At 47.6% G+C, this 13470-nt stretch overlaps 1 protein-coding gene across 7 annotated transcripts in view; it reads left to right on the top strand.

Moving 5' to 3' along the window:
* The first annotated feature begins 266 nt into the window (after positions 1-266).
* Positions 267-13470, top strand: part of lrba (LPS responsive beige-like anchor protein) — a 140701-nt gene continuing 127497 nt past the window's right edge. For all 7 annotated transcript variants that reach the window (XM_058091546.1, XM_058091551.1, XM_058091550.1 and 4 more), the window contains exons 1-9: positions 267-1117; positions 7129-7360; positions 7729-7829; positions 8737-8832; positions 8899-9020; positions 10844-10970; positions 11347-11466; positions 12123-12269; positions 12868-13065. In XM_058091546.1, the coding sequence (XP_057947529.1) occupies positions 953-1117; positions 7129-7360; positions 7729-7829; positions 8737-8832; positions 8899-9020; positions 10844-10970; positions 11347-11466; positions 12123-12269; positions 12868-13065 (1308 nt within the window). In that variant the 5' untranslated portion in view covers positions 267-952. The remainder of the gene's footprint in view (positions 1118-7128; positions 7361-7728; positions 7830-8736; positions 8833-8898; positions 9021-10843; positions 10971-11346; positions 11467-12122; positions 12270-12867; positions 13066-13470) is intronic.

Raw genomic sequence — 13470 nt, 5'->3', positions numbered from 1 at the left:
GATATACATTATACATTACATTTACATAAAATGTATTAAATGAATGACAATAGGTCTAAATATAAATAGAATAAAGAGCTTGGGACAGATTTGTGACATTATGGATCCAGATCCTGCATGGTGTACACCGAGTCCATCGTAGTCGGTCACAAGTGTTGTCGTTTGGGAAAATTGCCATGATCAACGATGTCAAGTGACACCTGAGCGACACACCTGCCTGCTGCCTCTGGGAGGCAACCGGCCTTGGGCTGCTACTGCGCATGCGCGCCACTCACTCACTTACTCACTCAAGGGCTCCGACTGTCATGGCGGTGACGGTCTGAAGCTACCACCTACCCGGGAGCAGCAACCAGGAAGCGAAAGCGACACAGCTGCGGCAGCACGGAGCCGAACGCCGTCCCTCGGCCAGCCGGGATTGAGTGCACTTTCCCCGACAGAGGAGAAACCGCGAGCGGACGCCTTGTGTTTTTTCCGGCGGAGGATAGGAAAAAACGGGCGGTTTGTGAGTTTGTCGCTACCTGTGTTGCACTCTCTGACAATAGCAACTTCCGCCGGTTGTAAAGTGGCCCTTTATCAAGCCTCCTCACCGGCTAGAGGAGACGGTAAGGGCTGCCTTCACCTTCCCCGTCTTCCTTCCTTCCCCCACCGTCTCGTCGGGCAGGATTTAATCCGCCTGTGAGCTATCAAGTTACGGACTAAAGAAGAGGAGTTCGCGGACGCACTCCCACGGCGGAAGAACACACTTTGTACTTTTCCTGTTGGACTGACTTTATTTGTCCCGAACGGGGAAGGACATGCTTGTGTAATGTGTCGGTAGACTGTCCGCAACTCGCCCAACCCACCCAGAGGGGAATCGAAGTGGACCCCTCTCCCTCTCTCCTGCCTTGACTTGGATTTGCGAGGAGAACAGGTGCATTTACCTGCGGACGCCACCCGGGCCCCGCCTGAAGCAATGGCGAGCGAGGAGACCTCTGGCCCGGACGCCACGCCGGCCAACCTGGCTCTCAACCCGGCCGTGCCCATCAGGGGCATCCGGATGAAATTCGCCGTGCTGGCCGGTCTGATGGACGTCGGGGACGTGTCCAATCGAGACATCGTGGAGACCGCCTTCAACCTGGTAAGCTGATTTAGATTAGCTCGGAATAGCCCCCAGGTGGCAGTCACGCTGGGATCACTGGGACACGATCACGTCTGATATCACCTTGTCTTGCAAGTGTCTTTGCACAAAATGAAAGTGTTCAATGAAACCTTTTGTCGTTCCGCTGGCATTAACGGTGAAAAACGCCCTTTTGCTTTTGGAGCGTGGGAGGTGTCGGGCGGAGAGGGTGACTTTTTTTCGGGACAAAACCCCACGAAGGTGTACTCCTCGGAGGGGACGTGTTGGCTCCGTTTTTCAACACAACAGGTGTCAGCCATCCCAAACCGTCAAACACGGAACTACTACACTCGCATTTCCATGACAACCCCTGCTCACTCTCCAGGCATGACCAATTAACTTACATCAAATCAAACTTACACTTTTCTGACCCCCGCCATCTTGGTTGGGACACACTGACGGGGCATTCAGGGAAGCAAACTCAGGAACTGGTATTAAAACCTATATGACTAGCTGCAACCATACACACACCTCATTGTGCGCTTTCATATTTTTGCTACTCCTCCGAAGACCTTGACTTTTTAAATGAGAATTTTATTGAAATTGCCAACATTTTTCTCACCTTTTAAAAAGTAGAGATGGGCCACACACACTTGGCACCATGGAAGACAAAATGGCAGCATGCAATAAGAATACCAAAAATGAAAAACGCACACTATGCTGGTAAGATAAAATGGGTCAAATGTAAACAATGTCCTTCTAAAAAACAAAACAATAATTAGCAGGAAACAAATAACCCAGGCAGTTCCTGTGATTATGTATATTTCAGGTCCCCACTGGTTTACATAAAGGCACCATGAGTGATACTATAATTACAACGTGAACGTGGTGAGTAATGATTAGGTTTGACACCGGCGAGAAACCAACGTGGATGTGACACGATGACTGGTGTCAGGATGCTCATTGCCAAGACTTGTTGAAGCCAGTCAGCCTTTTAGTGACATTTCCAGGTCACTGATGGTGTGTGTGTGTGTGTGTTGCCAGGTTACAACCTGTTGGCCACCTCAAGTCCTGATCCAGCACAGTCTGGCAGTTGGCATGATGAGATTTCTTGGTGGGAAATCCCATATTTTCTGGCAGAGGGATGAGAATGAAGGGAAGGTCGGTTAGTGTGAAGGGCAACATGCAACTGGAGCTGGGCTGCTTTGGTGGGGTGTGGAGATAGACCTAGAACCCGTAGGACTGCTTTGTCTTGGCGCCAATACTGTAGTCCCCGGCTTGGACGAATGGGAATCTCACCCTCCCCTATGTGAGATATGAAGAGTTGCTTGATGGGTGCAGACTTTACGATCTCACCTCAAACCTTTAAAACTGGCAGCCAGGGTTCTGGGGCCCCATGGAAAACAAAAATCCCCCTGGGTGGGAGTGGGGTAGGGGGTTGCTTTTATCAACCCATTGGCTAGCAAATACATATTTATCTGTTCATCCCAAAGATGTGTTATACGTCTTTTACGCTTTTTTGTGTCAGGCAAAAAGAGAAGCCGTAAAAGCAGCCACAAGGGGGCAGCCTTGCATTACTCCATGTAATAACACCTCCACAGGAAGCAGGAAGTCAAAGCATGGAGCCGTGTAGCGTGCACCAGGTTTTATATCGAAGGGAAAGGACACACATGTGATCGTTATCAGCCGATTTGAGCATAAAAGCCTTGTTGGAGCATCCCTACACTGCAGTAATCTAGTCATAATCCAGTCCACTAATTCATTCAGTGCTGTTCTGAGAGTAGGTTTCTCCCACGACGCTGTTGATGGCTACCAATCATCTTCCTACCTTGTTTGCTCCAAGTCACAAAGGCCACCATGCCACAGTTAGCTAGCTGACCCCGCCCCCTTGTGTACACCCGCTTGATGGAGGACAGCTTTGCATAAATATTGTTTTAAAAACAGGCTTTGCTACACGTCTTGAAAGAGAGCCTGGAGCTCTGCCGTCTGTGTCAGTCAGCTACAGCCGTTTGATCCTCTTCAGTGAATGTATGCAAAGCTAGCATGATGAAGATGGAGCTCACTTAACAGGAAAAACATTGCTTTAGTTTCCCCCCATAGACTTCCTGTATGAAGGTATTGCTCACCACAGCAGGGTGTCAAACTAGCTGTTGGCGCGTGCGTGCGTGCATGGGCTCTCCCCTTTTTCAAAGTCATTTGTGCTAAACGGGGGGCGTTGCCAATGGCGGTGTGTGTGCTGCCTGCAGGGTCGTGTCGCTGACAGAGCTGCTCTTTTTGCCCCAGGCATAGCAGGGATGCACAGTAGCGTTCAAGTGCTGGGATATGTGATGTTTGGGCTGATGATCATTTTGAACTTGAAGAGTCTCTCATCTCCACCTGGGGAATCACCTGCCTCTCAGGGACTGCGGTCACCGTGGAAGCTGCCTTGCTTTGTGGCATCATGCAACTCCTTGCACGTGACGTGCCGCCTGGAGTGGTTGTTGTGATCTAAACTTGTTAACTTTGCTCGCACTGTCGGCAACAGCAGTGCTACACTAGCGTCACCTCCGGATCAACATTCTGTTGTCCCAGATTTCCCATTTCTCTCACCGCTCCCTCCTTGGTTCCACTTTGAAAACACCCCTCCATTTTCACTTTTCACCGGACCCTTCAGTGAGCTGCAGCGCGCCGCTATCCTACTGCTAACCATTAGCTAGTTGGCACGTGTCGCTTGTGCAGCTGTGACGACGTCACTCGTCAGCACCAGAGTTTGTGTTTAAGAGCCTGCCCATGGAAAAAGAAAAGTTGTTCATTTATAAACACTTAAGCAACATGCAAATTAAACTGCTGACATCCGTACTCGCACTATGTATTGTAGGCACTGGCCAGCCCTGCCTTTCAAAGGGGGCGCCCCAAACCTGTTCCACCAGTCAGCCCTGAGACTGAAAGGTTCTTCCTGCTCCAAGATACTAGGACCGTGTACCTGGCACGGCAAATTCTGGAAAAGATGCAATGCCAATGTCTAACACCTCGGTGTGAGACCACTTGTTACACACGCCTTCAGTCCTAATGCAAACCCTGAACTAACTGCCAGTGAGGCGAGTGCCTCACCTGATACTGGCAATACTGGTTTGACAACACACGTCTATCAGGTTGGATCAGTAGGACTGTGGCGGCTAATCCTGGCTTGCTTCTTAATAATTGACTTTTTCCTGCCACCACACTTCTCCCCTTGGAGCATGTGAGGTCACTGGCAACAAGGAAATGCTTTGTTGACTTTAGGATCCCATCGCCCCTTTCCGTGTCCGCCTCTGACATTCTTCAGCATGAATGTAGCAACACAACACATCTCCTTCGGAAAGATTTCCATGCACAAAAACAGACATGAGGTAGTGGTACTTCATGAGGAACCATTCTTTCCAAAAGTACCCCAACAGCAGTAGTTTCAGGTCAAAGTTGGGCTGTGAAATGAAACTAAGATAACCAGTAGGCATGGATGAAAAGGCCTAAAATCCATATTCCATCTATAAGCCATCTACAGTTTATTGAATATCAGCATACGTCAATACATTTCTTACAGTACAATACAATTCTTAACCTTTTTGACGTTGAGGTCCAAATTGGCCTGGGGCCCATTAAATATTAACACTATAGATTGAATGGATCTCATTCATTTGTTTTCAATATTCTTGAATTCTTTATGCCTTCCTACCCTCGTACCTTCCTACCCTCCTACTGGATCTGTCTGCTGTTTCAGACGTGAAGCATGGCAGGTGGCACCTCTGAAGATATTCTTAGAAATCCACCTCACTTCACTTTGCTCTTTTTTCATCATTCACCATCACTTTTGTCTCGCATTCCCTCCAGCGTGTTCACCAGCATCCTTGGAAATATCCTGAGTCAAACAGCAATGGTGCCTTTTACAGTCAGTGGAGGCATCGCACTTGGCTAGCACATGACCAGCATGAAGCGGCTGGCGTATCAGTCCATGTGTTGATCCGTCTGAGCTTTGATGAAGATGCTGATACTGGAGTGACCTTTACAAAGCACCCTCAACAATCTCCCCTGACACTGCTCATTTCCTGGGGAAGCAGCCATTGCTTATTTTTTTATGTATTCATCATTGTCGAGTGTCCGCGGTGTAAAGACTGCCAGAGGAATGTAGTACTAGTCTGTGTGGCAACACGTATCTGATGGCCTCCTTCCTTCATTAGACTTAGTGATGCACTAACGTGGTTAGTGGCGTGCCGCAACATTTTTCCAAAGTAAAAAAACGTGCAGTGGCTTGAAAAAGGTTGAAAAACACTCTTCTAAAGTACTGATTACTACTGAATATCTCTTAAAGTGGCAGTTCTTGCTGTCAAACAGGGGAACAGGGAAGTTGTGTGTTTAGAAATAAAACATTGTGTGTGTCAGAAGTTTAACATTTAACAATATGGTGGCAATGATCACTGATCAGTCATGGTGATGTGAAATGCTGATATTGTTATGATCCATCCCTAGTGCTGAGGGAGGTCATGTCCTGGATAGGCGAGCGTGCTGCTTTGTTTTCATGGACCAGTGTGCTAAAGTGCATGAAGTGCATTTGCTTTGATGCCTTGTTAAAAAGAGGATTCGGGGGGGCTAGAACGAGTAGCTTGGTCACAATCAGTATGACAGCTCATGCTCATTGGAGTGTTTTTCAGCTCTGGTTTGTTTAAAAAAAAAAAAAAAAAATCGACCAAAACAAAAGGCTCTGTTGTATGTGGTCCTCATCTAAAGGTCAGTGGATTTTTATCTCGTGGAACAGAAGCCTAAGCCGTACATCACGCATCTGTGCGTGTTCTTCAGCGGCATGAGCGTCGCCAAGAGTGTGGCAATACAACATCTTGCCATTCATGCCAAAGTGCAGCGTGAAGAATTAGAAAGGCGCCACCGGGATGTGATTTAAGTCCACTACATTTCACACCACCAGCCTCTGCAGCAATGCATGCTTCTTTTGATGGTCTGCATGCCTTTTTGGGCGCCCTGACTAGCGGAAACGGGCGAGTGGACAAAAGGCCAGTGATGATTAGGTGATGGAGCTGGACTTTCTTTCTCTAATAATTGGAAGATGGCATGATCTTCTATCTTCTCACTGAGGATTTGAAAACCCCCAAAGTGACCTTCAACTTGAGCGTGGCTCCAGCTCCGTGCACAACTTCCCAACCATCCCTGCTGTGCATGTCCTTCTCCATGGAGACCATAGGGAGTGCCGGTGCTTTGTTACATCCCAGCGGCTGCTCGGCCATGATTAATTCAGGTAGGCCTCAGGGGGATCGGCCGGGCTAGGTTACCCAGTCGGGGGTGCTGGGGTGTCTGGTTGCCATAAAGCCATACTGTGTTGGTGCAGAGACTGAGCTAGACCTGATCCAGAATAGCTCAAATGTAGCTTTAGCATATTTGGTTCTTAACGAGGTTTAAACTAGAGCTACAATACCCCAAAGCAAGAAGGGGGTGTGGGACACAAAGTCATTTATTGAGAAGAACAATTCAAGTGAAAGATATTTGGACAAAAAGCTGATATTTAGCTGAAACTTCCCAATGTTTTACTGCTGATGACTAAAGAACCCAAAAGGTAGAAAGCAACCTTTTTCTGATGAAAGATGAGTCTAATCTTCCTTTTAGTATGAACCGTGTTTATATAGTCCTGTGCCTTGAAAAATCAGTCATCTTTTGAACAATGGCTGGGATTGAACGAGTTCATGACTTTGTCATCTTCCATGTCCCAGAAGCCTACAACAGCCCAGCCATTGCTTTGGAGGTGCAGTGATCAATGTATTGATGTATTATGTCTTGTGTATAAAAAAAGTCAACCATTCAACGAGCCATTGAACATCCGTGCAAGCCGGGAGTGCACATATCTTCCATGTACTGTAGATGGAACCATAACTGCCATTTCCAGCCATAGGAGAAGGTATGATGGTGTATGGAATGGTCCACCATCCCTGCTGTCGAGACTGCGTGTGTTCATCTTCACCAGCACCACATCTGCCGTCTTGCTAACTGCCAGCTTTTATGTGTCCTCCCTCTAGCTGGTCGGCGGCCAGTTCGACTTGGAGATGAACTTCATCATCCAGGAGCCTGAGAGCATCGTGTGCATGGTGGAGCTTTTGGACAAGTGTGAGCCCACCTGCCAGGCCGAGGTGTGGAGCATCTTCACCGCCATCCTCAAAAAGAGTGTCCGCAACCTGCAGGCGTGCACCGACGTAGGTCTCATCCAGCTGGTGCTGCAACGCATATCGGCCACTGACAGCATGATCGCAGGTACGGGAGGAGGGCCACGCCACGCTCAGGCTTTCATCCTTTTTATTTCCAGTATTGTTATGAGCCACTGTCCAAATATGTATTTAGTAGCGTGTCATGATGGCTGGTATGATGCCAGTGCAACACGCATGAGCAGGACTTGGCGTGTCCTTGCCGTTTGCATCAGTGCTCTTTGGGCCTCCAGCAACTGCAGTCAAGTGAGGATGAAGGAGATGAAGTGCAAATGTTTCCTACATCCTAGCTCTCGTACACCCTTCCCATCAGGTTTGCATGCTTGTGTGGTTATCGGTGTTATCGTGTTATCAGATGCAGGTAGTAATATGTTCAGCTAGGAACAGGCCAGATAACCTGCTTGCTTTCTCTTCCAGACCTGCTGGTGGACATGCTGGGCGTGCTGGCCAGCTACAGCATCACAGTCAAAGAGCTGAAGCTGTTCTTCAGCAAGCTGCAGGGGGAGAAAGGCCAGTGGGTGAGTCCCGTGATGGCGTCACCAGCACGTCGATCGCTGCCGTCCCCACCGGGCTTCTTGTGTCCTTGTCACACAGATAGGTCATGTTGGTACAGATGATTTGTCTGCAGAGCTTTGGGATCCAAAGCAATGCTGCAATATGATTACCCTGGGCTCACACGGGCCCTAACCCTATCCGTCGCGGCACTCCTGATCCTAATTCGTCTTGCCGCCACCATGCCGGCTCCGGTAGGCGCTGCTGCGAGCGTCCGATCTGCGGCACTGCGGCAGCGACAGCAGATGTTCACGCGATATAGCCTTGTATACAGGAAGTTGTTGTACACAATAGGCGTGTTTGCCTGGTGTTTTTTTGGTGCCGTGACATAATGTGTATAACAGGCGAGTTTGGGGTGGCAGCCATCTTCTTTTTTGTTTCATCACATGTGCTTGAACAACACGACCAACTCTCCTGGGCACGCAACCCAATCATCCACAATCCTTATGTGGAACATCAACACACGTCTTTTCCTTTTGTGTCTTCTAAAGATACGAAAACCGTTATGGGACACTCCTATTTCCACCGTGAAGGCCTCCAAAATGCTCCAACAAGGTTTTCTCTCCATGCCAAGCCAACAAAAAACCTTCCACATCATTTGTCTGTTCCCAGTTGTTCCTATGCACTAGGTGGCTCCTATTACCTGCCCTGTTAGATCTTCTTCTCTCTTTAGAACATAAAGAAGGGAAAGACGTGTTTCACATAAGGATTGTGGATGATGAGCACGTCAGGTCTGTTCGTTCAACGCCACAGTCGAGTAGTACATGTTGTGACATGGTTTGACCAACATGCTCCACCAGTGTGGCACTGGCGTGCAGATATGAAAAATGAGTTTTGTAAGTCCTATGTGCTTGACGTGCGACTGTCACTCAGCCTCGTCATGCAGTGAAGCTCCTGTCGGTGTTGAAGAACATGGCTCACAGGAACGGACCCGACTCCTTCTTCAGCTTTCCGGGGAAAAACGCTGCTGTGAGTTGACCTTTCCAAACTTTCCAGTGCTGCAAATGTGAGACCCATGTGTTGTCTTCCAAACAGGCCATAGCTCTTCCACCCATTGCTAAGTGGCCCTACCAGAACGGCTTTACCTTCCATACGTGGCTCCGCATGGACCCGCTCAACAACATCAATGTGGACAAGGACAAGCCCTACCTCTACTGGTCAGTCCCTCCCATGGCCTCATGGTCCTCATCTAGAAAAATGGCACTAAAATGAAATGGGACTAAATGTCTGCATGTACCAGAAACCCCAAATTTGCATCTAGACAAAAAGAAAGAGTTCTCAAAAGTGATGCAATTTGTGGTGTATTGATTCCACCTTGAGTCATTCTTAATCACGCTGGTAGGGAGACCACGAGTATGAAGAAGTGGACTGGGAAAACTCTCGTATTTTGAGGCCACAGCAGAGACATAAGATATATAAAACGGATCCCATCCGCAGGGCCAAGCGCCATGCACGTACTGCTGGGGCTTTTTGTCGGCCTTCTGCCTGCACAAGCCAGTACCGACACCTACTCGTGCCTGATGAAATGCTGGTCTTTGCACCAGCTTCTGTCTCTGCTCCAGCTCCACACACAATCATAGCACACGTTTTCTACGTTGAAATCTCTGGTTTGAGTGTAGATGTATTGTCTGGGATTTCAGAGCGTACTTGCAGCAAATTGTTCTAGCATATTATTTTTCTTTGTATTTGGTTATTTAGACAACCCATACGTGCAGAACAATAGATGTTCAGACTAGGAATAGACCGATATGGATTTTTTTCCATCACCCTTAGCCGATGGCCGATTATGGACTGCCGATTTAGCTTGGGCCAATATTTGGGGCCGATACTGCTTTTGCTCCCTCAATTTACATGGAAAAATGACTATGATAACAAATATTATAGGTCTCAAGTTTATTTATTGAAATGTAACACTGAACACAGGATTCAGTTTACTTAAACACACATTTAAGTAAAAAGTGTTTCATCAAGTATTGTCTATGAAATAAAATTAAAAAATATATTTTACCTTTAAGCATGAATATTTCAAATTCAACCACACATAATTTAAAATAAAAGTATTTGGTGCTTTGAATTATTGAAGTATGTTGATGAAATAAAAACAAATATAGAAGCATAATTCAAACAATTGAGGTATTGCACACAGTAGTAACAAACTAGCAGATTGATAACGCCAAAAGCAATGACACAATTTAGTACTATATATAAACGCTAGGCCTCTGATAGCACACACGGCTGCTCCAATTGGTTCTGTGCATGTGCGTACGTGTGCGTGCGTGTGTATCCTCGGAGAGAGCGCACACACATATAATAACACGACACGCATTTAACCTGAGCCCGGCGTTGGCTGAATGAAACCCCTCCAAACACCATGGGACTGAATTGCCAAGGTTGCCATGAAAGCGGTGTTGGTAACAGCTGTACATATTAGCCTCCAACTACACTAACAGCTCCTAATTCCAACGGTAGGCACTTTTAAAGATGAAGCATTCAGCAGCATTCCCGGTTTTCAGACCCACAAACTAAACTATATTGCATGCACTTGGCGTTCATGTTTCCTGTTTCAAAGCAGGTGGAAATATTTCAATTAAGTTGAATACTTCCTGTTGCAGTGGGGAAGGGGTATTGTGACTGCATTTGTTGCAGGGTCCTCGGGCAACACAAAGCTGCCCATGGATCCCTGTTTGTAAATAATGCGGTGGAAAAATACACTGGCGAACCCAGGCACGTATCGGCTGATGCCGAGTCAAGTAAAGAACGCAAATATCGGCCCGATGTATCGGTGGATCCTTAGTTCTGACCCACTCTTGGAGAAGCAGTGACTTAAGATCTCCAAAAGGCTACGAAGGTGGCGTACTGATGCACACATCGTCATGTGGCCTTGTCTTGATACTTCACATATGGTGCGTGGAAAGGCTTGGCAAGCCTGGTATTCTAGGATTCTGCCCGGGAATCTTACACCTTGGTTTTTTTCTTTCAGCTTCCGTACCAGTAAAGGCCTGGGCTACTCGGCGCACTTTGTGGGCGGCTGCTTGATTGTGACTTCCTTGAAGTCCAAGGGGAAAGGATTCCAGCACTGTGTGAAGTTTGACTTCAAGCCTCAGAAGGTGAGGGCAAAAGCCAAACAATGGTGGCCCTGCGTACGTCCTGGCATAACGGCCCAGGCCATGTCCACACAAATGGGGATTATTTTCAAAAATGCTCTTTTCAGAACGTTATTTCCCATCTGTCAGCAACATTGAGTTAATGTAAAACGGAACGTGGATGAAAGATGATCTGTACTGAAATGCAGATGTCATTATGACTACTGTGCTGTGAAGTGTCAATCATTATATCCATCCAGAAACGACCCCATCGGCTGTGTGAGTCAGGACTAGCGGGGCTGCTTCGTTTGTCATCTTAGAAGCGCGTTTACTCCACAAGACCAGAAACAAAGTGGAAGTGAGTCGTCAAGTGACCTCACCAGCTGTGTTGTGTTTTCAGTGGTACATGGTGACCCTGGTGCACGTCTACAACCGCTGGAAAAACAGTGAAATTAGCTGCTACGTCAACGGAGAGCTGGCCTCCTTTGGGGAGATTGCCTGGTTCGTCAACACCAGCGACGTGAGTGGAGATGTGGAGATGCTATTTGTTCTTCTCGTGTGGATGACCAGTCACTCTTTACATTCCTGCCCTAGAGGGCTATGGAGCCGCTGCACTTTACCCTCCATCTGTGTTAAAAGGAACGTTTACACCGCAAAAGCACATGGCCACTATTGAGCCACCGGTCAAAGAACACTGGCATTAACAGCTGTGGCTGTAGGCAACCTTCTGGTGTAGCTTTTCAGTCGCTCCACAAGATGAAAGGAGATGCTTTAATCAAATGTAAATGTTTGTAAAACATGAAAAAAGCAGAATGAATCCAGAGCCACCATCCACCAGCACCAGCCTGGGCCAACACATAGCCACACTAACACGAGGTAAGCTCATCAAATCCCACATGCTACCAGCTTTGGGAACAAATATGAGGGGAAGGAGAGGCTAAAAATAGCAGGTGTAGTAGATGTTCATGCTAAGAGATGCTTCCTGACCACAAGCAGGAGAAAAGCTCTGTGAAGCAGCCTTTCCATTTATAGCAAACGTTTTGCTGGCATCTTTGCTGCTATTTTGGGTCCTTTTTATGATCACATGACCTCCTTTTCCTCTTCATCTTTCCAAATGGCGTGCTTAGCTGTATTGCCTTTCTGGAGATCTTAACGCCGCCGTTCAAATCCCCGCAGACGTTTGACAAGTGCTTCCTGGGCTCGTCCGAGACGGCCGACGCCAACCGTGTCTTCTGTGGCCAGATGGGGGCGGTCTACTTATTTGGAGAGGGCCTCAATGCCGCTCAGATCCTGGCCATCTACCAGCTGGGTCCAGGTTACCAGGTGAGGTGGAAAGGAGGATGCATTTTCTACCGCTTATCCTCACAAGGGTTGTTCAGGCAAGCCAGCCAATCCTACACAGAGTGGGCGTGTCCCGTCGTACCGGCATCATTTTCATACCATTTATTGTTGATTGATTGCATCCTGCTGCGGCGAGGAACGACTAATATTAAGATTACAAATGCATCTCTGCAAGTACCTGGTCACAATATGCCTGTTTTATAATCCAGTTATGGTCACACTATTATAACAATAAACCTGTTTAAAAATATCATATGTTATTAAATACATGAATGTGATTGTAATGAAGGCCTGACCTAACTGCAGATGAGTACGAAACCACTGCTAACTTGCCTCTTCATGAAAATGGCATCCCTTATTTCTATTTCAGCATGTGTCAGGTTAACGTAGCAACAGACGAGTTTATCAGATGCAGTGTGACGTGACACACAAGACATATTGGGATATGAATCCTGGTGCCAGGGATACTGGTGGTGGTGTTGTTATTTCTTCAGGCACCTGAGGGCACAAAGGAAGTGGCAGCTGTCACTCTGTCTGCTTATATTTTCAGCCATGTCCGTCTCCTTTTGTCCTCCTCCAGGGCACGTTCAAGTACAAGGCCGAGAGCGACTTGATGTTCGCCGAGCACCACAAGACCCTGCTCTACGACGGCAAGCTGTCCTCCAGCATCGCCTTTGCGTACAATCCTTGCGCCACAGACGCCCAGCTCTGCCTGGAGTCCTCCCCCAAGGACAACGCCTCCATTTTCATCCATTCCCCTCATGCGCTCATGCTGCAGGTAACGTTCATTGACTTGCTTTCTCTACTCCACACCAAGCAGAGAGACCCGGTTGTCACGTTTTTAGCGTAGCAGCCTCGTTAAGGCCACAGGTGTGAATGTAGGGCACTGGCCAGACCGCTGCCCCCGCTGGAAACGCCTCTGCTGGTTCATACCAGCTTTGTGAAGAACACCCTCGGCAGCACCAGCCATGCACCATGCCAAACGTGGAACCATATGGCACCCATGTTTGGTGAGGTTTGCAACACAAATACAATAACAAGTCAATAACCAACCAAAATCATCTGTGTACATCTTGTACATCGTACATGTACGACGGCTACTTGGCTTGTTCCCTACATCTTCATATCAATAACTCTTCTGGAAATCTACTTAGACATGTGAAATACTCATTTCAGCCGCTGT

This window comes from Doryrhamphus excisus, chromosome 1 (genome assembly GCF_030265055.1).
Source record: "Doryrhamphus excisus isolate RoL2022-K1 chromosome 1, RoL_Dexc_1.0, whole genome shotgun sequence".
Taxonomy (NCBI): Eukaryota; Metazoa; Chordata; class Actinopteri; order Syngnathiformes; family Syngnathidae; genus Doryrhamphus; species Doryrhamphus excisus.
The sequence above is the reverse complement of the archived record's forward strand: the minus strand, read 5'-3'. Positions and strand labels throughout refer to the sequence as shown.